Source organism: Euphorbia lathyris, chromosome 3 (assembly GCF_963576675.1).
Source record: "Euphorbia lathyris chromosome 3, ddEupLath1.1, whole genome shotgun sequence".
NCBI classification, from domain to species: domain Eukaryota; kingdom Viridiplantae; phylum Streptophyta; class Magnoliopsida; order Malpighiales; family Euphorbiaceae; genus Euphorbia; species Euphorbia lathyris.
In genome coordinates, this window is record NC_088912.1 from 35,458,137 (window position 1) to 35,484,806 (window position 26,670).

General features: G+C 33.6%; 1 protein-coding gene and 1 pseudogene across 1 annotated transcript; both read right to left on the reverse strand.

Moving 5' to 3' along the window:
• Positions 1-14,765: 14,765 nt before the first annotated feature.
• LOC136222606 (protein NRT1/ PTR FAMILY 2.7-like) lies at positions 14,766-18,734 on the reverse strand (annotated as a pseudogene).
• A 5,662-nt stretch (positions 18,735-24,396) lies between these two features.
• LOC136223418 (protein NRT1/ PTR FAMILY 2.7-like) lies at positions 24,397-26,448 on the reverse strand. Its single transcript, XM_066011383.1, has 4 exons — positions 26,320-26,448; positions 26,018-26,235; positions 25,410-25,927; positions 24,397-25,315 (listed from the first exon to the last, which is right to left on the reverse strand). Exons 1-4 carry the CDS (start codon positions 26,393-26,395, stop codon positions 24,502-24,504), a joined length of 1,626 nt encoding a protein of 541 aa, XP_065867455.1. The 5' UTR covers positions 26,396-26,448; the 3' UTR covers positions 24,397-24,501.
• Between the last annotated feature and the right edge of the window lie 222 nt (positions 26,449-26,670).

The following is a 26,670-nucleotide window of genomic DNA, read 5'->3' on the forward strand; positions in this document are numbered from 1 at the left end:
TGCCTGTGGGCAACTTTGAGGTAGAGGGAGAAGTCTATTCATCTGGCACTGTCATGGGTGCATCTGTTATGTTTTCAGGAGGATTCAAGTCAAGGTGGAGATTTGTCGTAATGCCTTGAATCAGTATATCTTGTTTCCTATTCAGAGTAGTATTGGGTTTCGGATTCCTAGATTGGGATCATGGGTTCCTAGTTGGATTGGGATCATGGGTTCCTAGTGGGATTAGGTTAGATTGGGTATTATAAATACCCCATTATGTAAACCTAATCATGTAATCTAATTTTCGCCTCCTAATAATACTATTCTCCTTCTGCCCGTGAACTAGCCAACACAATGTTGTTGAACCACGTAAATCTGTGTTTTTCGATTGTTTATTATTTTATCTTTCATTAATTCCGCACAACACAGTACATTGAAATTGGCAGTTGAACTGGAATTTTGAAATCCTTCAAAAGATACATAAGCCATTTTAACTCACAACACGTTGAAGCCATGCTACGGTATTACGCCTCAGCAGAAGATTTATTGACAGTACTCTGCTTCTTGCTCTTCCAAGAGATTAATGTTGTGCCCAAAAAGACGCAATAACCCGAAAGAGACCGTCTACTCATCTTACATCTGCCCCAATCAGAGTCACAGTAAGCTTGTAACTGAAAAATTGTGTTTGATGGATAGAAAAGGATATATTGAGCAGTTCCTTTGAGATAACGAAGTACATGTAAAGCTGCAAGAAGATGATGCTTGCAAGGATTCTGCATATGTTGGATGAGCAGTTGGGTAGAATACGTTATGCCAGGCCTAGTGAAATTAAGGTAAAGTAATCTCCCAACCAATCGTCTATAAACATCTGGTCGACTTAACGGTTCACCAGGAATGGTAAGATCAGTCCCATGTGCCAAAGGACTAGTACAAACTGCTGCTTGCTGCAAACCTGCATCAGAAATTAAGTCTGCGATATACTTTGATTGATATAATAACAATCCCGTTGAAGACCTGGCAATCTCGATGCCGAGGAAGTATTTTGCTTGCCCGAGATCTTTGATAGTAAACAAATGATGTAAAAAATCCTTGACATCATGTATAGCTTTAGTATCATTGCCTGAAATGAGAATATCATCAACATATATAATCAACTGTAAGGTTGATGTATCTGTATGTTTAAGAAATAAACAATAGTCACTTTTGGATCTCGTGAACCCATACTCAAGTAATTTGCTTGATATTTCATGATGCCATTGTCTCCCGGCTTGTTTAAGCCCATAAAGGGACTTAACAAGCCGACAAACTTTACCAGGCTGTGCTTTTGTATACCCTTGTGGAGGTAGTAAGTAAATATCTTCATCTATACTTCCATGAAGATAGGCATTATTAATATCCACTTGGCGAATTTTCTAACCCATGGATGCACAAATAGCAAGAAACAATCTCACTGTGCCAGTTTTAGCCACTGGACTAAAAGATTCATGGGTTAGAACTGGCACAGTGAGATTGTTTCTTGCTATTTGTGCATCCATGGGTTTAACCTGTGCGACCTGTCTGCTGATTATATACCTTGGCGACAAGTCGAGCTTTAACCTGTCCACTTCACCAGAAGGCTTAAATTTGATCTTGAATATCCAACGATAAGAAATAGGCTTCTTATGTACTAGTGTGGGTACTGATTCCCAGGTATTATTTGCTTCTAATGCTGATATTTCAGCTTCCATGGCTTTTACCCAATTTGCATCATAAGAAGCTTCAAGATAATTCATTGGTTCCTTGTAAGTTTGCAGTTGAGACAAAAATGCTGAATGTGATTGACTGAATGTAGGTACATGAGGTAAAGAATGTGAAGAATTATGAACAACGTAAATGAAATCTGAATGCCAAGAAGGTGGTTTTGATATGCGAGATGATCTTCGAAGTGTATCAGATGAAGTATCTTCAATAGGGACAAATTTTGGAGGTAGCTATTCAGATAATAACGTAGGTCCGAGATGAGGAGAAGATATAATTGATGTATTTGGAGCAAACGGAAAAATGTCCTCTTGAAATTGTATCTCTCGAGATACAATGATCTGTTTTGAGTGTAAATCATAGACTCTATATCCCTTCCTACCAGGTGAATGTCCCAAATGAACTCCCAATTGTGATCTTGGAGAAAACTTTGCAGGTGTAGGCAATATTTTGTATAGACATTGACATCCAAATACAAATAGATCATTAGAGGCTGGGTTCCGCTTGAACATACATATAAATGGTGTCTTCCATTGTAGAATTCGAGTAAGCAATTTGTTAATAATTGTAGCAGCATAAAGAATAGCTTCACTCCAAAACTGAACAGGTAATTGTGACTGAAACATCAAGGCTCAAGCTATCTCAAGCAAATGCCTATGCTTGCGTTCAACCACACCGTTCTGCTGTGGTGTGTAAGGACATGTCATGTGATGAATAATTCTATATTCCTGAAATAAATGTGCACATTTGTGATTGACAAACCCCCCCCATTATCACTTCGTATAACTTTCACCTTTGCTTCAAATTGTGTTTGTATCATTTTTAGAAAAACGACCAAAGCTTCATAGACATGTGATTTGTATTTCAACATAATCACCCAATTATATCGACTACAATCATCAACAATGGTAAGGAAGAATTTTGCACTAGTAAGAGATTCTTCAGAATAAGGCCCCCAAACATCTATATGTAATAACTCAAAATTGGATGTTGTAACAGTATGGATTTTATTGAAAGAAAAACGATGTTGCTTTTCATAAGAACACACTACACAGATATGATCATCAGGAGTTACAAGAATATCAGAAATGTGATATAAAGCATCAAGAGATGCATGTCCCAGTCTATTGTGCCATGGAATACACTTACTATTAACATGACAAGCTAAATTTCTCTGTTCATGAAATTTCTGCAATTTCTGTAACTGTTTGCTATCAAACGATTGTGAATCAAGTAAGTATAATCCTTCAACCAACCAAGCCACGACTAAGATTTCCTGTGTCTTCGAATCCTGTAAATAGTAATGAGTGTTGTGAAAGATAATCACAATGCTTGATTGCTTGAGAAGTTGTCCCACAGATAAAAGATTGTACTAAAAATGTGGCACGAATAAAACATCATTCAAAGATAAACTAGACGATAATTCCACAGTGCCACTAGAGTTTACTGTCTGACTAGAACCATCTGGAAGTTTTATATATTGTTTGCACACCATATTTTTGCATTTTGTCAGCAAATTAGATTAAAAGGACATATGTGAGGTAGCCCCACTATCAATGATCCAATATGTATTTTCTGTTTGAGACCTAGAATGTGAAGGCTAAGGTTGAATACCTGAGTCTCCTGCAAATGCAGTAAAATCAGATGTAGAAGCTTGATGTAATGGACTCAGATACGGTGTTGATACATTCTTTCCCTTTATCATTCGATAGACCTCTTTAATCATGTGTGTCATGTTTTCATCTCCATCATGTTTTGGTTCATCAATAGTAGACTATGCCTGCATATTTTCAAAATTCACAAAAGAAGTTGAATTGTTATTGTTAGTATTAACAACATTTGCATTATTGCTGCGATATGTCTTTGAATTTGCTCCTTTGCGTTTAGAAGGATCCTTCCACCACTCAGGATATCCGATAAGCTTGAAGCAACCAGACCGAAGATGATCTAGTTTTCTACAGTGATCGCAGAATCTGTCATCATTTTCTTTCTTCTTAAATCTTGAATTTGGATCGGCATTATATGGTGTGCTACGAGAACTGGTGAAATTGGAAATTTCAATTGATTGTTCAACAGATATTTCATCTTGCTTTTCAATCTTTAGCACCATAGAATAACCTTTGTTTACATCTGGTAGAGGATCCAACAATAAAATATGGTTTTTCACATGATCATAATGTGGATTTAAACCTACCAGAAACTGGATAAGCTTATCCTCTTCATTAAAATCAGCAAATCGTTGAAATGCATTACATGCACAATTACGAGCAACTCCACATTTGCAACTTGGCAATGGCCTCAGAAGTGCTAATTCATCCCAAAATTTCTTTAATCAGTTAAAGTATTGCATTAGTGAAAGAGTACCTTGTTTGAATAGGCTGATCTCACGTTTGATTTTGTACAATAACGGACCGTTGTTATCGCCAAAACGATGCTCCAATTCTTTCCGCAAATCTCTCGAAGAATCTACATGTTGAAATCCTTCTGCAACTTCTCTAGAGATCGTATTTAGACTCCATAAGGTTACAAGGCAGTCGTTCTTCTTCCATTTCCTGAATTCCCTTGTTCCTTCATCTGGCACTTCTTCAGAGTCATTGATGTACTACAATTTATCTTTGACAGTTAAGACTCTCGTTATTGCGTTCTTCCATGATAAAAAATTTCCTCCATCCAGTTGAATCGTAGTGAGGATTAAGCCAGGATTAGCCGATCCGTTTGAAGTATACGTTTTCTGAGAATTGTTTGTCATCTCCTCTGGATCATCAGATGCTTCATCTGTGAAAAGCTCATCTCGATCTATTTCCCTAGCTCCTCTTCATCTTCTTCTTCTCCCAACCATTTCGCTCTGATACCATGTAAAATTTATAAAAGGTACAGATCTTATTATGGAAAAGTGAAGAACAAGATACAACTCTTCTGTATATATAGCAGGTATTGAACAAAAGGAAAAGGATTTATTTAAGCTAATTACCCAAACTAATTACCCACTAATCTAGCACACTAATGTTGACTTATAGAGAAATAATCCAATGTAAACCAATGCATTGTATGCTAACAGGAACCACCACTGACATAGGGAGAACTACCTTATGTCCATAAGTTAGCAAGAATGGACTTGTCTTTAAGCCAAAAGTGTCTCTAAAAGAACTAGGTGCTAATTCCTAGGATTCTCTTCCATCATATAATCCTTAGTAAAATCCTTCATTCTTTCGCCTCTAACCATAAGGATTTAGTCGGTAATAATAGACTGAGGAATGTCAAATCTATGTATTGGATGAATTTTGATAAATTCAATTACATCTTCTTGATCCACCTTATTCATTGGAATAAGCTTGACTCATTTGGTAAAATATTTAGTAGCAACTATTATGAAACAGTGGCAATTTGATGATGTTGGATGAATCTTTCCAATGAGATTAATAACCAATCTATGCAAACTAGTACACTTGAATTCTCCACTCAATTATTTTGAGAATCTCCTATAATCACAACCTCTTTCACACCAAAATCTCCAATCCAATAATCAAAGTCTCATTTTTTTCATAAAAGATTGGGACGCAATTAAGTGGCTAGACATCCCAACTAGGTTGGCACCCCTAACACACCAAATCAACCCGAAATATTATAAATAAAAAAAAGAAAAATTACAAAGGGAGGAAAAGGAAAATAAATAAGGTTCAAAAAAGAAAAATTAAGGAAAACGAACATGAGCAACATTACATAGGTCGTCACAAACCGACGTTTGACAAAAATGAGGAGCCAAATGCCACCATGTAAGAGGAGTAGGATTGCCAAAACGGGCAAGTTTATCCGCCGCCTGATTGCCCTCTCGATAGATATGAGTGATTCTGCAATTCATATTCGAGAATCTAGATAAACACTGAAGCCAGTCTTGTCTAATTTTCCAGGGAGCCATGGTAATCCTTCTGTTTAGCATATCCACCGCATATGCATAATTCGATTCAATCCAAAGATTCTGCCACCCCCGTTCCCAGGCAGATTCTACTGCAAAAATAATGGTAGACAACTCGGCAATGTGCGCATAGGAACTAGAGAGGTTAATAGCATAGCAGCCAATAACAAAACCACGAGAATTTCTGAAAATCCTACCAGGGCCGGCGATACCCGGCGCACCGTCCGCCGCGCCGTCGGTATTAACTTTTATCTAGACCGACGGTGGCGGGCACCAGCGAACAATGATAGGGTCCGGTGGAGGCCTAGCACGGCTCGACAAATTGACAATCCATTTTGGTTCCTGAATGTAAAAGTGAAGCCGATTCTGAAGGAATTGGATTGAAGGGAGATCATTTTCAAAAATAGCCATATTCCTGATGTACCAAATGTACCAAACAGCAGTTATAGAAGCCAAATTCCACCATTTTCTCATAGAAATATGTAAACAGACAGCTCTAATCTCCCGAAAAAGGTTCCCAAAGGTCAGCATACTACTACGGTGTATGCCAAAAACAAAGAAGACAACATTCCATAGACTATTCGACACAGGACACGTGATGAAAAGATGATCAATTGATTCAATATGGCATTTACACAATTCACATCTCGAAGCAAGTGAAAAACCACATACCTGTAAATTGGTTTGCACGACAATTTTCCTATGAATCACTAACCAGCAGGTGACAGACCGCCTAGGCGGCACAAAGGCATTCCAAAGGAATTTGTTCCACTCAACTGGAGTGTTGTTGCAGAAGGAGCTATAAAAACCTTTGGCAGTATACATACCTGACATAGCCGGCTTCCACACACAAGTATCGGTTCCGTCCTGACTGCCAGAAACCCTCTGAATGTTCAATTGGACAAGATCAGGAAGTCGATACAAATTAGTCCAGGATTCATCAGCGCGAAAGGAGTGAAGCAGGTCATAAAGCTTGCGTTGTATATTTGCCGGGATGCCGAGCTGATTTGCAAATGTCGGTGCAATCCAAGAGTCCGTCTAGAAATTCAGTTTAGAGTTGTCTCCAAACCATCAGGTCACTTCCAAACTAATCTAATCATAAATTTGTCGAACAGAGGTCCAAACCGATGAATTTAAAATATAGCGCTTAGGCATACCAGATTGATAAAGGAAATGATTTCACAGCAAAGAAGGGATATAATCAGTTTTTTGAATCAAATCCCAGCTGAACTTACCAAGAAGAGAATTGTTGAACAGTCCAATATCCTTGATACCTAGCCCCCCAAATTCATACAGTTGACAACACTTCTTCCATTTGACAGTAAGAAGCTTTCTCTGATCCTTGTCCCCAGTCCAAAGGAAGTTTCTGAGCGCTTTAGCAATCTTTGTGGTGAGAGAGGATGGCCACTTGTAAATCATAAGTGAATGAATTAGAGCACCCGTTAATGCAGATTTTTTTTTATATCAAAGTTAGCCTTCTTGCTAAAGAGAGCGACTGCCCCTTCTAGAGACTAAATTTAGCAAGGAAACGATCCATAAGCGGCTGTAAATAACGAGCCCTTGGCGCCCCTTAAAAAATTGGCATCCCAAGATAATTAAACGGCAGCTGAGCAACACGAATACCCAGAATATTAATGACCCGATTCCTTCGCTGATTGCTGATACTGTTCCCAAAATAAATTGCAGATTTATCCCAGTTAACCGTCTGACTTGATATGGCTGCATAAAAGTTGAAAAGGTCATTGACACATTTCATATTTTTGAGAGTAGCCCTGCCAAAATTTAACATATCATTTGCATATAAGAGGTGAGAAGGAAAAAGAGTAGTGTTGTGATAAACCATGGGTTGAAATTTGCCTTCACCCACCAACTTGGCCAGCCAACGACTAAAGAAGTCCTCTACAATACCAAATAGAATTGGAAAAGAGGATCTCCTTGCCGAACCCCACATGAGCAGCTAAAATAGCCCTTGCTACCCCCTTTAAAAGCAATTGACATACGAGCAGACCGAAGAACTTCCAAAATCCAGCTTCTAAATTGCAAAGAAAAACCAAAAGATTCAAGAACAGCTAGAAAAAAAATTCCAGTCAATGGTGTCAAAATCTTTCCTGATATCAATCTTCAAAGCCATATTTTCGCCAAAGCAATTCTTGTTTAACATATTTACCCCTTCTGAGGCTGCAGCAATGCAATGATGAATGCTTCTACTAGAAATGAATCCGAATTGGTTATCCGAAACAATGCGCGTGGCGACAGGCGCCAGCCTATCAGCAAGGATCTTTGAAATGATCTTATAGTTAAAATTGCTCATGGCGATAGGTCGAAAATGTTGAATTTTATTAGCTTCAGCAACTTTGGGAAGAAGAGTCATAATACTAGAATTCATACCTGGAAGCATATAGCCAGTATCAAAGAAACTCTGCACTATCTTACAGACATCTGAACCAATTACATCCCAAAAGTGCTGGTAGGAAAACCCCCCCATATCCATCTGGACCTGGAGAGCTATAACGGCTAAGACTGAAAACCGTAGCACGGATCTCATCAAGCGCTGGCCGCCGCGTGAGGTTATCATTGTCCACCAAATTGACCAAATCCGGAATAACCGCAGAAATAGAATCCTGATCAATAGCTAGCCTGCTGCTAGTGAAAAGAGTGGATAAGTATTCTACAACATGTTGAGAAATGATATTCTCATCATCAACCAAGATTCCGTTAATGAGAAGAGAATCCATTGATGATTGAATTTTTCTACCTTTTGCCGAACGGTGAAAAAAATTGGAGTTCCGATCCCCCGCCTTAAGCCATTTTTCTCTACTTTTATCACGGAGAAGCAATTCTTGCCGGTGAAGCTGAAGATCAAGATCGCGCTGAGCTTCAGCCTCAATCAGTCGCCAATTCTCATTCAAACCCTGCACTGAGATGTCTCTTTGAATTTTAGCTAGCCTGGACTGAGCAGCGGCAATATTTACTTCCACCCTACCAAAAACTTCTCTGTTCCATATACGCAGTTTAGGCTTCAAAGATTTAAGTTTATGACAAAGAAGCTATGCCGGTGGAAGAGAAACATGGCTGTTACTCCAATGATCGGCAATCAAACCCCTTAGTGATTCATGTGTAGTCCACATAGAGAGGAAACGGAAGCGGGTCTGTCGAGCCAAGCCATTTTTGCATACCAAAAGTAACGGACTGTGATCAAACTGATGGCGAGAGAGAACAGAACATCTGATTGAATCCCAGGAATCAACAAAATCATCAGACACAAGAGCCCTGTCAAGTTTACATTCAAACATGTTCCGGGCAAATACGACCATTAGTCCAAGTAAATTGCATACCAGAACTATCAATTTCCGCAAGGCCGTTATTATTAATAAAACCGCGAAATTCCCTACAACTAATGGCAGAAGGACTACGACCTGTCTTTTCGCGAGCACCGATGACTGCATTGAAATCACCGATAACCAGTTTTCTTCGACTGCCCACAACAGCACTGAGAGAATCCCAAAGCATACGTCTTCTGCTAAAAAAATTACTGTCATAGACGAAAGAGAGATGAGAGTAAACCGTGGCACTACCATAATTGATCGAGATGTGCTGATCATGACAAAGAATCAGAGAGCAGAGATGAAGAGTACCAATTTTACAAAGAAGCCAAATAGAATTACAAGGATTCCCAGCAACAAACTGCAAGCCAATAGAATTCCAGAAAGAAGAGTGAATCATATCCCAAGCAACCATAGGTTCAGAGATATAAACTAGATTCGGATGATTGACAGAACAAATGAGTTTCAGAGCCCTCTGTGTACCAGGGTTATTAATACCCCTGCAGTTCCAATAGAGAATGATCATTTAGGTAGTAAAGAACTGCCCCGCTCCTTAGAGCGGGAATCTGCCCCATCTTTATAATCAAAGTCTCATACTCAGTTTGATAGTTAATAGATTCAAAGTCAAGATTGAAAGATAGAGTTATCTTAGTTTTAGAGTGAGAGATAATGCTAAGCCTGCTCCACCAACACTTTATGTACTTGACCCATCAATAATTTTTCAAAATCTCCAATCCAATAATTTTTGGATTCGCTCATTATAATTCAAGAGAGTACCTGGACACAAGCGTGCCACCCTTGTGGGAATCAGGGGCGGAGCCAGCCCAAGACTCTAGGGACCGGAGCCCCCCAGCCACCGGCTCCGCCCTTGAGTACGGGTGAATTTGTCTCCTATAGTCTCTCCTAAAATTAGTATATATTGATTCTATGTAGTATTATTTCAATGGTTAAAAGTAGATGGGATGGTATGAATACTCATATTTGAGAGATCCTATATTCAAGTCCCTCCAATCTCATTTTTTTTAGAAAGTTTTTATTTATTTTAACTTTATTTTTCAATAATTATAAAAACATGTTAGCATTATTAATTAATTTAAATGGACTCTTTATTTTGATAACACTTTTGAATTCATTTTTATTATGTCTTTTCAATTAAAAAAAAAAGTAAACATATTTAATTTTCTATTAGTTCAATACTAGTTTCTAAAAAATGATAATAACAATTTTAACGCATTGTAGGCTAAATTTTTTTTGCCCAACCCTAACAGACTGGACTTTGAAAATTTACTCTCAACCGCACAGTTAAAATTAGCCTCCCAAATCTAAATTCCTAACTCCGCCACTGGTGGGAATGAGACCACATGACCGAACTATGTCCTTCTGGGAACAATAGAAGCTCACACGCACTTGAATGGGAAAACTTAACATTCATTCTTGAGAGAGGATGGATTTTTTTTTGCAGGGGAACTTTAAAGTCTTATAAGTGATAACTATCAACGTCTGATGTATCATCGAACAGAATCATGAGCAATGAGAAAGATTAGTAGAAAAATATACTGCTCAATTTTATCAATTAATCACTTATTCTTCTTATTGCTTGATAAAGAAGAGAGGAAAAAACTTAATTGGTTACAAACTTGCCAATATGCATATATAACATTCTATTACCACTTAACGATAATTTTAATTATTTGTTGTCATTTTTTTAAAAATTAACTACAATGATCGATATTTTTTTACACAATTTTTATTTTAACTTTATAGATGTAATGGATGAAGACATTTTATTTTATTTTTGTCCCAATATTTAAAAATTTAACTTTGCTTTTTTTTTTTATGTGTTACATTTGTAATCATTTTATGACACTTTTAAATTTTTATTAATATTTTTTAAAATCTAACTTTACATTTGAAAAAATGTGTCCTTAATTAATTTCTAAATTAAAGAAGGTTTAGGTTTTGGATTGATATTATCTATGTACGAAGATGCTCAGTCCTTTTGTTGGCTTTTTTTTTTTTTTTTGTATCATTCAACTACACGTGTAAAAGAAAACATCAACAAATTATTTAAGTTAAATACGTTTAGATTTTATGCTGATAATATATGTTTTGATATTTTTTAATTTAAAGGAATTTTATTAATTTTTTTTTATCCAGTTTCTAACCATGTCTTTTTATCTAAATTTATGTCGTGTTTTAGAATCACTTGATGAGATTTTTAAATTTTTATTGAATTTTTTTAATTTTGAGGGTCCGTTTAGTTTACTTGCTTATTTGATAATGTTGTTTGCTATTGAAAAATTGCTTTTCTAAAAAGTAATTATTTTTATAAAAAACTATTTTCACGTATAAAAAAGTCAAACAAAAAATTCTAACCAAATATCTAGGTCTCATAGCAAATATGTAAGCTCTTATTCTTCAAAAAAAAAAAAAATAAATAAAAAATAAAAAAATAAAAAATAAAAAAGCATATGTAAAAATAACAAAATATAAAGAAACACTCCTTAGCAGCTCACTAACAAAGAGTATCATATTGGCTCAACTTAAAAATAAGGGTTAAGGTGTAAAAATACTCTTAACGTTTTAGGTCAGGAGTAATTTTATCCCTAACATAAAAAATGATACAATTTTACTCCTAAAATTTGTAGCCAAGAGTAATTTTACTCATAACGTTAACAATTTGAGTCAATTTGAGAAATAATTCATCAAACTTTCTGCTCGGTCATGAATCTTGTTATCTACACTTCACATGTGCGACATTTTATCAATAACAAATCATAAACATATGTTGGGATTAGAAAAAAATATAATGTCTTTTGTACGAATTAGACAAAAAACCTCAAAAAATCCACCGAATTTATAAATATTAACCCCCAATTCTATTATTAAATTAAAAAAACATGAAATCTTTTTTTAGAACGAATTGATATGCAATTGATGCAAAATAAGCAACAAAAATATCTGTATTTTATAATAATATCAGAAATTGACCCAAATTATCAACGTTAGGGGGTAAAATTGCTCTGGGCTACAAACATTAGAAATAAAATTGCATAATTTTAGATATTAGAAGTAAAATTGCTGCTGACCCGGGATATTTTTGTACCTTAACCCTAAAAATAATCAAGAAGAAAACAACTTTTTAATTGTCGCCCAAGTCATTTTGGGGTTTTCCATTATTTTCTTCCTTGGTTTCTTTCTTTTCGCCAATTTTCTTTCTACATATCTTCCTCATCAACTCCGGCCACCCCTTTCTTCCTTTCTCTTTCTTGTTTTTGTTTTTTACTCTAAAATTGGCAAGCATGGGCTGCTGCTCCGCCGCCTGGTCATGTGGTAGCTTTTCGACCCTGGAATTCAATTGAGGTAATTTATATATATATATATATATATATAGTTTCCAATTATTGTTAATGAGATTAGATTACAAATTAGTAAGAAAAAGAAATGAATTGGGGGAACAAAATATATTCTATTGAACATTTTTTTTAATTTGAATACTTCACTCGATCATTATTGATATATTATGATCATATTTTATGGATCATACTTTATTTACTTTGGTGAGTCTAACTTTATGCCATTTAGTTCCCCTTTTCAGGGCCTTGTTTTAACTTTTAAGGTTCACAGTATATACCTAGAATTGAGCATGTGATGATATTATATTCTACTGGATATTTATGCCTTTTGATAATCATGTATCTGAGCAACTTTTGTGTAGCTTTTCTACCAAGATAATCATTGTAAAATTTTAACTAAATGATTAATCTTACAACTTCAATACATCTCCTAGATGTTACTATGCCCTTTTGGAACTTACATTTAAGATGTACACAAACTGCTGTACTTTTTGCATTGCCTTAGTGTCCGACCTTTTAAACGACATGCTCTTATCAACCTTTGAAGCTTTATGTATTAAACCTATATAATAATTTTGGAGATGTTTTTTTTTTTTTTTTGATAGTTATAAGTTGCAATCTAGAGACAGTTCTTTTTTCTAATTAAAACGATCATATTTGGGACATAATAGTCCACGTATCAGTATTGGGAAGACTAAGGAATTCTCTATTACGATCGTGCATCAAAGTTCCGCACTTATCCCATTTCTTTTTGCCATCGTTATGGATGAATTAATGAGCTCATTTCAAGACGGCATATCATGATGCATGTTGTTTGCAGATGATATTGTGTTGGTTGATGAGATGAAAGAAGACGTGGACAGGAAGTTGGAATTATAGAGACAAACTTTGGAATCTAGAAGCTTTAAGTTAAGCCGAAGTAAGAGGGAATATTTGGAGTATAAGTTTAGCGGCGAAAGGAGTAGGAGGCAGGGAAAACCACCCTGGATGGGAGGGTTTTCCTCCAAGGCTCGAATTGGTTCCGTTATTTAGAATCTATTATTCAAACGGATGGAGAAGTGGATGGAGATGTTGCTCATAGGATTAAATCAGGTTGGTCGAACTGGAAGAGTGCTACGGGTTTCCTTTGCGACCCCGACGTGCCTAATAGATTGAAGGGGAAATTTTACCGCACGACAATTAGACCTGCACTGTTATATGGTACGAAATGTTGGGCAGTGAAACACTGTCACATTCATAAGATGTCGGTGGCGGAGATGTGTATATGTTACAATGGATGTGTGGTCATACGAGAAAAGATCGGGTGAGTAATGAAATAATTAGGACAAAAGTAGGAGTTGCATCTATTGAAAATAAAATTAGGGAAAACCGACTAAAGTGGTTTGACCATGTAAGACGAAAAGCGCTTGATGCGCCAATTAGAATGATTGAAGAGTGGCAAAAGGATGCAATGGTGAGGATAGGGGAAGGCCTAAGCAAACTTGGAAGAGGGTGATTGAGAGTGATATAAGTTTATTGGAGATTGAGGAAAATATGTCACTGACACGACTTGATTTCACGGTTTCCTATGACGGTTCATGTTAGGCGATCCTGAATCCTTTCGGGACTAAGGCTTTATTATTGTTGTCAATCGTAAAGCATTTTTATAATTATATATCGTAAATTTAGAAATTCTCTTAAATTTAAATATCGCGATAACAAAAGTTATGTGTTGCTAATTTTATAACGCTTTAATAAAGTATCTTGAAAATTTAAGAAACTAAAAATAATTAATAGGATAAAAGGTACGACGTTTAAATATAAGTGTCGGTAGCACGACAACTCTTAAGTATTATGTCGGTGGATTGCATTTACCCAAACAAGTGTTTTATGTCGTTCAAAAATGGTAACATATGATTTAATGACGCTTTGAAAAGTGGAGATAAGCGTCCAAAAATCGTTGTGAAACCATAGGTTCTACTTTTGTCGTAGACATTTTTTTTATTTTTTTTGTAGTGCCCATGATTTGAGGGTTAAGGTTATATTTCAAACTAGTGTCTTGTCTTCTTCCTTCCTATTATCTTAAGAGTGCATACTACTTGTGTCTATGGATGGATAGAAAAATTTTACAATACTTCTGAAGGAATACACCGACTAATCAATTAATGTCATTTGGACACATTTATTTCTTAACACCAATCATCTTCCATAAAATGATATACATTCCTCGTCTGATTGGTCATGTGTAAATTTATTTTGAGAACTTTGTTCATCTCTATTCTGTCTATTATGTTCTTCCCTCCTATAAATTTCCAACAATTATCTCTATTTGGCTATTAAATGACATCAACTAAGTGTGGTATTACATAAACAACATCCACTTTTTCATTACAATTTATACAGATTATTCCCAGAAGAAATATCATAAACTCAAAGCTGCTGCTATATATATACACACACATATACCATCCGATTCAGTTAGCTACCCGAACAAACTTCAGCCACAGTGTTTTCATCATTGTGCTTGTAGTTAAAGAGCTTAGCACAACAAAGAAAGTAACCAAAGTTGATTGTCCCAATCACTACTAATACCCAATACACATTATCCAATCTTCCTTCATCAATATTATCCCGTAACCATTCGGAATTTGCTCGAACGATATCGATGAAAGCTGTGCTTAAATAGAAAGCAATGCCAACAATCAAAGAACTAACAGCAGTTGCTGTACCATGTAAAGAGGCTGGAAATTCTTGGTAATAAAAAGCAACTTGTCCTGGAAAATAAAATGCTTCTCCAATGCCAAGCAATATCAGCTGCGGAAATAGCCATATTGCCAACATTTTCTGCTTATCATTGTTCCTTCCAAGCCTTCTTCTCTCCACCACAGCTGCTACAGCCAAGGCCAATGCTATTATCACATGTCCAATACCAAGTTTATGGAGAGGTGTTGGCAATTTTCGCATCACTTTTCGCCACAATAAAGGGAAATACCGGTCGATTAAGGTTAGAGAAGCAGATGAACTAATCAATGCCAAGACTGTAATAGAGCCTGCAGGGATTTTGAAATGGCCTAAGTGACGGTCCATGACTAGAGCTTGGAGGACGGTAAAGCTACCTTGGACTAGTGCTACTTCAAAGGCTACTAATATACTGCTTGACCATATTGGGAATATTTTTATAAGTGTCTTTAAATCTTCTACTTGTTGTGCTGTGCATAGTCTCCATGGTTTTGCAATTGATCCATCTGGATTTTTTTCTCCTTCTGTTTCCATTGTTGCTTTGTTCAAGAACCTGTTTTGTTTTGTTGCAAGTTTAATCATATCAAGCAATAGTACGTACCCAAGTGAAATAAATATATGAGTAAGACATACCTGAAAGAGTTGGTTAATTGGGGAGGCAATTGGTGTTGATCACTCTGAACCCAGGTAGGCATCTTCATCTTCCGAATGGAAGCAACTACTACTTGAGCTAAGCCTGTGAAAGGACTTCCTTTTGGGTTATCATGGATGTAAAATTTGTTTCCAGCAAGGAAAACAACTAGACCAATAAAACTAGCTCCCAAACATATCCCGTACCCAATTCCCCAACTATAGTTATCTTGTATATACACAATGCCTGTGAAAGCTATCACCGGAAAAAAGTACAAGGCGAAGAAAAACCAGTTGAAAAAACTAGCTTGATCTTTTTGTTTATCAAATTGGTTAGCTCCCATTGTTGATAATGTAAATCAAGATATTCCAAAACCAATGCAACCCAGGGCTAAAGCTACATATAATACTGCATACTGAAGTTTTGATGGAGTTTGGCAAATGATTGATCCTGTTTGGCATGGTTTAGGCCTCAATGAATCAACTACTGATGTTAATGTTATAAGGAGTGTCCCCTGCATTCAAATTAAGGATGTCAAATTATCACGAGACAACACGACTGACATGACACGATATTATATAGACAAGAATTGAAGTTTTACCAGAAAAGAGATACAAGAAGATATGGCGACAACAGAGAAAGAGCCTAAGAAAGAATCAGTGATGATGGCTCCAACTAGAGGAAAAAAATTGATTCCAGCATTAACCATATTGAATACTTGAGCAGCATCTATGCTTTTGACATTGAATTCTTGAATTAGATATACAATCAAGTTGGCTATCAATCCTCCACTGGCTAGAGTCAAGCACGCCATTGTTCCTGCATATAGGGAACTCAACTCAATCAGCAGAAAAGAATAAAAATATGAAACATAAGAAGTAAATTGAGAAAGAAAACAAGTACCGAAGATGAAAGGGAAGGTGATCCAGTTGCCTTTTCTTCTTGTATTAGAGCTTTGCATTTCTACTTCTGGATCCATTATGCTTCCAATTCAAATTAATATGTTTATTGAACATTTTTACATCAACAGCTCCCTAAACTTGTCCATAATAGTAGATTGGCTCCCTAAACTTTGTAAGTGTCTCACCAACTCCCTAAACTAGCTTATTTCGTATCATCAGCTCCTTAAACTTGTCTATAAAAATTTATTAGCTCCCTGAACTTTGCAAATGTGTCACCAGCTCCCTAAACTTGTTTATTCCGTAACAACTAAATATAAAAATTATAATACTAACTCGGATTAAGGTGTAAAAATACCCCTAACGTTTTGGGCGAGGAATAACTTTACCCCTAACGTCTAAAATTGTGCAATTTTACCCCCTAACATTAGTAGGCAATAGCAAATTTATAAATTTAGTAAATTTTTTGAATTTTTTTTGTCCAATTCGTACAAAAGTCAGTATATATATTTTTATTTTTTATTTTCACATCCCAACATATGTTTGTGATTTGTTACTAATAAAATGACGTGTGAAGTGTAGATGACATGATTCATGACCGAGAGACAATTTGATGAATTATTTCTCAAATTAACCCAATTTATCAATGTTAGGGGTAAAATTACTCTTGGATTCCAACGTTAGGGGTAAAATTGCACCATTTTAGAAGTTAGGGGTAAAATTATTCCTGATCCAAAACGTTAGGTGTATTTTGCAATTTAATCCGAGTTAGTATTATGGTTTTTATATTTAGTTGTTACAGAATATGCAAGTTTAGGGAGCTGGTGAGACACTTGTAAAGTTTAGGGAGCTAATCAATTTTTATGGACAAATTTAGGGAGCTGATGATACGAAATAAGCAAGTTTTGGAAGCTGATGAGACAATTACAAAGTTCAGGGAGCCAATCTACTATTATGGACAAGTTCAGGAAGCTGATGATGTATTAAGCTTTTTTTTTTTTTATTTGAATACTTCACTTGATCATATTAATATATTATGATCATAGTTTATGGATCATACTTTATTTACGGGTAAATTACAACTTTGGCTACTGAACTTTACCTATTTTAATATTGTGGTCACTGAACTTCGATTTTTAACGTTATGGCCACTGAACTTTACATTTTTAACACCGGTGACCACTCAACGCCTCAAAACGACAGTTGACAGTTTCAAAATAAAAGAAAACGAAGGGTTATGATATTCTAAGAAATTTTAATTCTTGAAAGTTTTCGTTTTGAGGTTATTTAGGTGTTATTTGGTTAGGAGAGAGTGAACTTTTAGAGGTAGAATGCTCTAAAAAAATATGATTTTGGAAAATAAATAACGTGGTTTCATGATAAATATCATTTTAAACAACTTTAATTCTTGAATATTTTCATTTTGAGACCGTTAATGGTCATTTTGAAGAGTTAATTAAAGTTGAATGGTCATTCGTCTGTGTTAAAAATTATAAAGTTCAATTGTCATACTGTTAAGAATTGAAGTTCAGTGGTCATAATATTAAAATTGGTAAAATTCGGTATCCATGGATATAATTTACCCTTTATTTACTTTGGCGAGTCTAACTTTATGCTATCTAGTTGCCCTTTTCCGGGCCTTGTTTTAAGTTTTAAGGTTCACAATATATACCTAGAATTGAGCATATGGTGATATTATATTCTACTATATATGCCTTTTGGTAATAATGTATCTGGAGCAACTTTTGTGTAGCTTTTCTACCAAGATAAATCATTGTAAAAATTTAACTAAATTATTAATATTTTTGGAGGCATTTTTTTTAAAAAAATATTTAAACGTGTCAATTTAGAGATCATTTTTTAATTTAAAATAGGGAAAATTACAAAACTAATCCTCAATTACATATTTAGACCAATTACCCAACTCATTATCTATTTAGACTATTTTTTTTGTAACTTTCCCAAAATACCTTTCATATATATATAACACTTAGAAATTTCTTACTCTTTCTTCTTTCTCTTTTCCGCCTGACTTCGCATTTTTCTCAATTTGCGAAGCCTGCGAAGATAACGCTTTTTGAAAACATGAAATTTACTTCGCAAATCTGCGAAGGTAAATACTACTTCGTATAATTACTTTTACTTCGCAGTTTTCACAATCTGCAAAGTGAAAGTCATGTTCTTAAACAGTATTATCTTCGTAGGCTTCGCAAAATTCATAAAAATTCGAAGTGGTATATAACATTCAAATCATAACAACAAGAGTGTAACAATAATATATATATATATATATATATATATATATATATATATATATATATATATATTAAAACAGTAACGATGGAGCTGAGATGGAGCTGAGGTGTCACTTTCTAAATTTTTACGGATTAAAAATAATATTTTTTGTTTATATTTTTCTTTCCGTTTTTACTATTGTTTTTTCAGATTTTTTGAATGAAAATCTATTTCTTAATTACTATTTGTCTATTGGATAAAAAAATTCAAACATTCAAAAAGAAATCCAAACAATAAACCTGCGAATTGGTGGTTCTGCTTTTCAATTAAAATTCATATCTTTTCCAATTTTAATTTTCCAATTAAAATTAACTATAACTGCTTTTCAATTTTTCAATTAAAATTCATATCTAATTTTTAGCACACAATAAATTTTGGATTAAACTAAAACCAGCTTTTAATTCAAGCTAATTTTTCTTCTTCATTTTTTCTACTAAAAAAAATATTCATAAATCAACTTGCAATAATTTTAAGTTCTATGTGTATAAAAGTAACATATAGTTGATAAAATATTATTTTTTTTGTTTGTATTTTTCCCTCTATGTATGTATAACGAAAACCATAGTAATAGTAGTATATTAGTTACCGAGTTGAAAACTATTCAAACTAAAAATTCGTTAAGAAACTGATCAATTTGAAATTTGGGTTACTTTTATTGAATTTTAATTTGAGGATAAGCATGGATTGGTAGGTGATAATGTGATCTTATTTTTAATATCTTGCTTATTATTTTTTTTTTTGGTAGGAGTAAAGTTTAGGTAAGGGTAGGTCTACCCACTCCTAAGGTCAGGGCAAACCACAGACCTCGATCAGGGTTTACAGTGGAATTTACAGATCACCTACCAATGAGGGCTAAATTTTGACGGAGTGGGGAATCGAACCTCAAATCATATTATTTTTTGTGGCTCACCGACTTCTTCCAGGTAAACTCCAGGGTTTATCACCCAACCTCTCTTTCTTGGTTTTCTGTTGTAACCATCTATCTGAATTCAAGTCGATTTATACTTTAGGGTTTGCTGGAATCTTCCTATTATTTAAGGTTTCTGGTAATTAATTCAGTGAGAGTTAGTATTTTGTGTTGTTAATTTTGTTTTCTAGGGTTCTGGTATTGAATATCCGCTCACACATTTTATTACTGTATGGAATGGATCTATTTTTCTTTTATATGCTGAAGCAAAGAGAAGTCTTATTTTATTGTAGTTTAGATCTATTTTGGCTTCTGGAGTCATTCTGCATATTTATATGTTTTTCTTTTGACAGCGCATCTGAGTAGAAACTCTTATATCTTTAATTATGGCTTTTGATTGGGTTCGTACTACAGGTAATTTGCTTTTTCTTTGTTTTTACTGATAATCGTAGATTTGTTCTTACCGATAAATTATATACAACAATCTCTCTCTAAATAAATAATAAGGAGAGTAGAGTTAATAAAACCCCCTAAAATATAGACTAGCCAAAAATTGTATTTTATCATTTTTTACTCATAGCTTTAATCTTAATTTACAAGATGACTAGGGCTAAACCGATATGATTTCTTTAAGGATGTAATGTCTATTAAAAGACAACTGTCAAATAAGAGTTAGAAAGTACTACATAAATACCATGTGCATCAACATGATATTCTCTATGAGAAGGTATTGATTGTTTCTAAAATTAGTTATTAAATGTTTTATTTTTGTATTTGGATATATTAGATATCTCAGTAATTCAGATTCATATCAAGCAGATTATAGTGTCCAAATTTAATGAACTAGAGTAGAAAGTCTATGCTTTTGACTACTTTAATATTGTTGAAACTTGTGGAGATCAATAAAATATCCATATAAACCATTTTTTTTTTGTATAAAACATGTTACATATAGATTGAACTTATAAAAATTAAAATGTTTAATTATTGGGACTTAAAATATTCTCTTATTTATGATTACTATATTTGTATTAGAAATCTAAAGATTTTTTTTTTTACATGAGTTGAATATAATAAATATTGCTTAGAAATTTTACTATGATCTTACCCTTATGGTTGTTATTTATTATTTGTGTTTATAGTATCTTTCATTATTTTGGTACTTTTGTGCAGAAATTTAATCATACATCTGTGTATGACATTTAAGGCTATGAAGTCCTTGAATATCCCATGTGAGCTGGGTGTGAGTTGTTCAAAACTTATTCCTTGAACAATTCTTATATGCAAGTATCTTATACTTCACTTTTGGACGCTTTCACAAAACATCATCAAATTACAATTACTCGCTCCACTCCATGTTAGTAATTCATAGATAAATTTTAATTATATTTAATATATTTATAAATATTAAATACCACGGGTACAAAAATATTCAATTATTTTTTTATACATCAAGCTTCTATTTGACCACTAGTTATGTGAATATATAAATCCCATGATTCAAGGCTGATGACATTATTATTTTTTCCATAAAAAAACAGTATACATGGCTCACTTAACAATAAGTAATTGTTTTTTCAAAATAAAATTAATAATTAGTAACTCTAAATCATCAAATAATAAAATGAGATATAGATAATATCATTATTTATATTAAAAATTAAAAATATAAAAAAGATGATACTCATGCTGCAACTTTGAGATAAATAAGTGTAAAAAATATGTTGGATATATATGATTCAATTAACCATGATCCATATTTGATACAAATAATAATATCAAATTAATAAAATTAGAAATTTACAGTAGCAAAAGAAAATTAAATTATATATAGTATAATATTATGATTTTATCAAATATCAAATTAATAAAATTAGAAATTTACAGTAGCAAAAGAAAATTAAATTATATATAGTATAATATTATGATTTTATCAAATAATAAAAAGAATGTTTATAACACATATTTGAATATAACACATCTTTATCAATTATTCAAACTAAAAAAATATTAAACCCTATTTTATATACCCATTATGTAGTTTTCAAAGAAATTTTTAATAAGTTATAGTAAATTATTAGAGTACAATTATTTAAATAGTATATTAATACATTTTATAATAATCTATCTATATATAATATAAAACAGTAACGATGGAGTTGAGGTGTCACTTCCTCTTTTTTTACTAATAAAAGATATAATATAATATATGATATATTAATTTTAATTATGTTATTATATTTATATATAAAAAGATAGATTTTATCCGTACTACATCTAAGAGTTCTACAGAATTTAAATTAATCACTATATAAAATATATCTAATTCTCTGCATATCTATCTATATATAATATAAAACAGTAACGATGGAGCTGATGTGTCACTTCCTCATTTTTTACTGATAAAAAATATAATATATTAACTTTAATTATATTATTATATTTATCTATAAAAAGATTATTTTATCCGTACTATATCTAAGAGTTCTACAAAATTTAAATTAATCCCTAAAATCTCTCTAATTCTCTGCATATCTATATATAATATAAAACAGTAACGGTGGAGCTAAGCTGTCACTTCCTCCTTTTTTACTGATAAAAATATATAATATAATATATAATATATTAATTTTAATTATATTATTATATTTATCTATAAAAAGATTATTTAAAGTAAACGTGAAAATAAAATAATAATATTTAATTTATATAGCACCTTTATATCATTAATTGTAATTATTATATTATATTTTTGAATTTTAAGATGAATCCGTGCATCGCACGGGCCAAAAACTAGTTCTAACATTTAAAATCATAACATTATCAAAATTTACAACAAGATTGTAATAATAATTTTAATATTAAAATCCTAACATTATCAAAATTTATAACAAGATTGCAATAATAATTCAAACCCTAAACCCCAAACTTTACAGAATCAATGGTCTTTTGGGATGATAATGGTGATTTTTCTTTTCTACCCCTACATCCCAGAACACCGCCTACTGTGATTGATGCTTTTGTATTCAAGCTAAAATGATACTTGAATTTGATGTTTTGTATTCAACCACTTCATAAAAATTAAGTCGTGTTAGCGAAATTTAACAAAAAAAAGGACGATTTTGCTTCACAGAAAGAGAAAATACGAAGTTTGCGAAGAGAAAATTAACCCAGAATGACGATTTTGCTTCGTAGAAAAACAAAGCACGAAGTCTGCTAAGAGAAAAAATCATGCTAAAAATGATGATTTGCCTTTGCAGACTTTGCATAATCTCTTTCTGCGAATCAAAATCATCATTTTTCAGCCTGTTTTTTCTTCGCAAAATTCATTTTGTGAAAACATTTTCTGGGAAAAGATGAAGATGGAACGATAGTTACTTACATTATTTCCGCATTTTATCATTGAAATCGACAATAACCATATGATAAACGCAGAAAAACACCTAGAATAACGTCGAATAATGATGCCTTCGATTGACACAAGAAGAAAGAAACTAAGAGATGAAAAGAAACAGGAAGATGAAGAACCGTGACTTAATTTTCTAGAATTAGGAAGATGAAGAATCAAGAGATAAAGAGAAATAACACTATAACAAGAGACAGACATGATGATAAAGAAAATGGTGATTCCGAAAAATATATAGGAAGAGGGAAAATGAAAGGTTGAAATCGATACACATGGTAGGGGAGATAAAAGGTTGAAACAGATAGGAAAGAAGGAGGGAAGATGAAAGGTTTAGGCTATTTTGGAAAAATCACAAATATATAGTTTAGATTTGTACTAGGTTGGGCAATTAGTCTAAATATGTAAATAGGTCTCCAATTTGACCTAATTTTGTAATTTTTTTCTTAAAAATGTCGTATTGGGACATAGTAGGTTTTCTATTCTCATCAAATGTAAAATATTTTTACAATTTATATATTGTAAATTTATAGATTGTTTTAAATTTAAGTGTCGTGATATTTGATCTGAAATAACATATTCTTTTAAATTTATATGTCACGATATTTGAAGTGAAATAACACCATAACAAAAATTATGTGTTGCTAGTTTTAGGACTTTTTTTTTTGGTAGGGTTTAGGACATTTTAACAAAGCGTTGTGAAAATTTAAGAAATTAAAAATAATTAATATGATAAAAGGTATGACGCTAAAAGTATAAGTGTCGGTAGCATGACAATTCTTGTGCATAAAATGTCCACGGATTAAATTTAATGACACAATGTTTTTGCGTCGTTGAAATCGGTGACACGACGCTTTAAGAATGTGAATAATCATTTAGCGACAAGTGAAAATCGTTGTAGACCTGTTTTTGAGGGTTGAGGTTATATTGATCAAACTAGTGTTGTGCCTTCTTCCTTCCTTATTTCTCTTACTAGTGCATACTATTCGTGTATAGAGAAATTCTACAATATTTCTGGAGTAATATACAGACTTCTTAAGTGACTGTACACATTTATATTTTAAGACGAATTATCTTCACTAAAGTGGTATACTCCTTGTCTAAGTGGTGGTGTGTAAATTTATGTTGTGAACTTTGTTTATCTCTTTTTTTGTCCAGTTAAGTTCTTTTCTTCTTATTAAGTTCCAACAATTATCTCTATTTGGCTACTAATTATTGCATCTAGTAATAAGGTATTACATAAATTCCACTTTTCCATTACAATTTAACAGATTATTCCCAGAAGAAATACCATAAACTCAAAGCTGCTGCTATATATATATATACACCATCCGATTCAGCTAGCTACCCGAACAAATTTCAGGCACATCCTTTTCATCATTGTGCTTGTAGTTAAAGAGCTTAGCACAACAAAGAAAGTAACCAAAGTTGATTGTCCCAATCACTACTAATACCCAATACACATTATCTAACCTTCCATGATCAATATCATCCGGTAACCATTCGGAATTTGCTCGAACTATATCGATGAAAGCTGTGCTTAAATAGAAAGCAATGCCAACAATCAAAGAACTAACAGCAGTTGCTGTACCATGTAAAGAGGCTGGAAATTCTTGGTAATAGAAAGCAACTTGTCCTGGAAAATAAAATGCTTCTCCGATACCAAGCAATATCAACTGCGGAAATAGCCATATTGCCAACATTTTCTGCTTATCATTGTCCATTCCAAGCCTTCTTGTTTCCACCACAGCTGCTACAGCCAAGGCCAATGCTATTATCACATGTCCAATACCAAGTTTAAGGAGAGGTGTTGGCAATTTTCGCATTACGTTTCGCCACAACAAAGGCAAAAACCGATCAATTAAGGTCAGAGAAACTGATGAACTAATTAGTGCCAGGACTGTAATAGTGCCTGCAGGGATTTTTAGAAGGCCTAAGTGACGGTCCATGGCTAGAGCTTGCAAGACGGTTAGACTGCCTTGCACTAGTGCTACTTCAAGGGCTACTAATATATTGCTTGACCATATTGGGAATATTTTTATAAGTGTCTTTAAATCTTCTACTTGTTGTGCTGTGCATAGTCTCCATGGTTTTGCAATTGATCCATCTGGATTTTTGTCTCCTTCTGTTTCCATTGTTGCTTTGTTCAGGAACCTGTTTTGTTTTGTTGCAAGTTTAATCATTTCAAGCAATAGGAACATCCTGATACTTATCAATAGTACCCAATAAATATACGAGTAAGAGATACCTGAAAGAGTTGGTTAATTGGGGAGGCAATAGGTGTTGATCATGATCACTCTGAACCCAGGTAGGCATCTTCATCTTCCGAAGGGAAGCAACTACTACTTGAGCTAAGCCAGTGAAAGGACTTCCTTTTGGCTTATGATGGATGTAAAATTTGTTACCAGCAAGGAAAACAACTAGACCCATAAAAGTAGCTCCCAAACATATCCCATACCCAATTCCCCAACTTAAGTTATCTTGTATATACACAATGCCTGTGAAAGCTATCACCGAAAAAAAGTACATAGCGAAGAAAAACCAGTTGAAAAAACTAGCTTGATCTTGTTCTATTTCAAATTGGTTTGCTCCCATTGTTGATAATGTAAATCTAGATATTCCAAAACCAATGCAACCCAGGGCTAAAGCTACATATAATACTGCATACTGAAGTTTTGATGCAGTTTGGCAAATGATTGATCCTGTTTGGCATGGATTAGGCCTCAATGAATCAACTACTGATGTTAATGTTATAAGCAGTGTCCCCTGCATTCAAATTAAGGATATCAGGAGACAACTCCACTGACATAACACGATATTATATAGAGAATAATTGAAAAGAGGTTGAAGTTTTACCAGAAAAGAGATACAACAAGATATGGCCACCACAGAGAAAGAGCCTAAGAAAGAATCAGCAATGATGGCTCCAACTAGAGGAAAAAAGTTGATTCCAGCATTAACCTTATTGAAAACTTGAGCAGCATGAATGCTTTTGAGATTGAATTCTTCAATTAGATATACAATCAAGTTGGCTATCAATCCTCCAGCGGCTAGAGTCGAGCACGCCATTGTTCCTGCATATAGGGAACTCAACTCAATCAGCAGAAAAGAATAAGAATCTGAGACATAAGAAGTGAATTGAGAAAGAAAACAAGTACCGAAGATGAAAGGGAAGGTGATCCAGTTGCCTTTTCTTGTTGTGTTAGAGATTTGCATTCCCACTTCTGGATCCATTATGCTTGCTCTACCAATTCAAATTTTGTTCATAGGCAGTCCAGAATATTACATAATAATAATAATGATGATAATAATAACAATGATAAATTGATGGATATAATATTATTACATTGCTTTAGTTATGAATTATTAAAGTTACATATTCAAATAATCATTTACACAATCATTTATTATTATATATTTCAGCTAAAACAACTTAATACCATACAATGATTTATAATGGGTCAAGGTCATCGACCGCCGGTGCTCCTGGTCCGGCTAGGAGTGGTGTA

What these genes read in the sequence shown, in the direction of transcription:
- LOC136223418 (XM_066011383.1), bottom strand. Translation starts at nt 26,395, where the DNA reads ATGGATCCAGAAGTGGGAATGCAAATCTCTAACACAACAAGAAAAGGC. An exon ending in CACCTTCCCTTTCATCTTCG is followed by an intron (nt 26,236 to 26,319) that starts GTACTTGTTTTC and finishes CCCTATATGCAG; the next exon opens with GAACAATGGCGTGCTCGACT. An exon ending in CAATTAACCAACTCTTTCAG is followed by an intron (nt 25,316 to 25,409) that starts GTATCTCTTACT and finishes AAAACAAAACAG; the next exon opens with GTTCCTGAACAAAGCAACAA.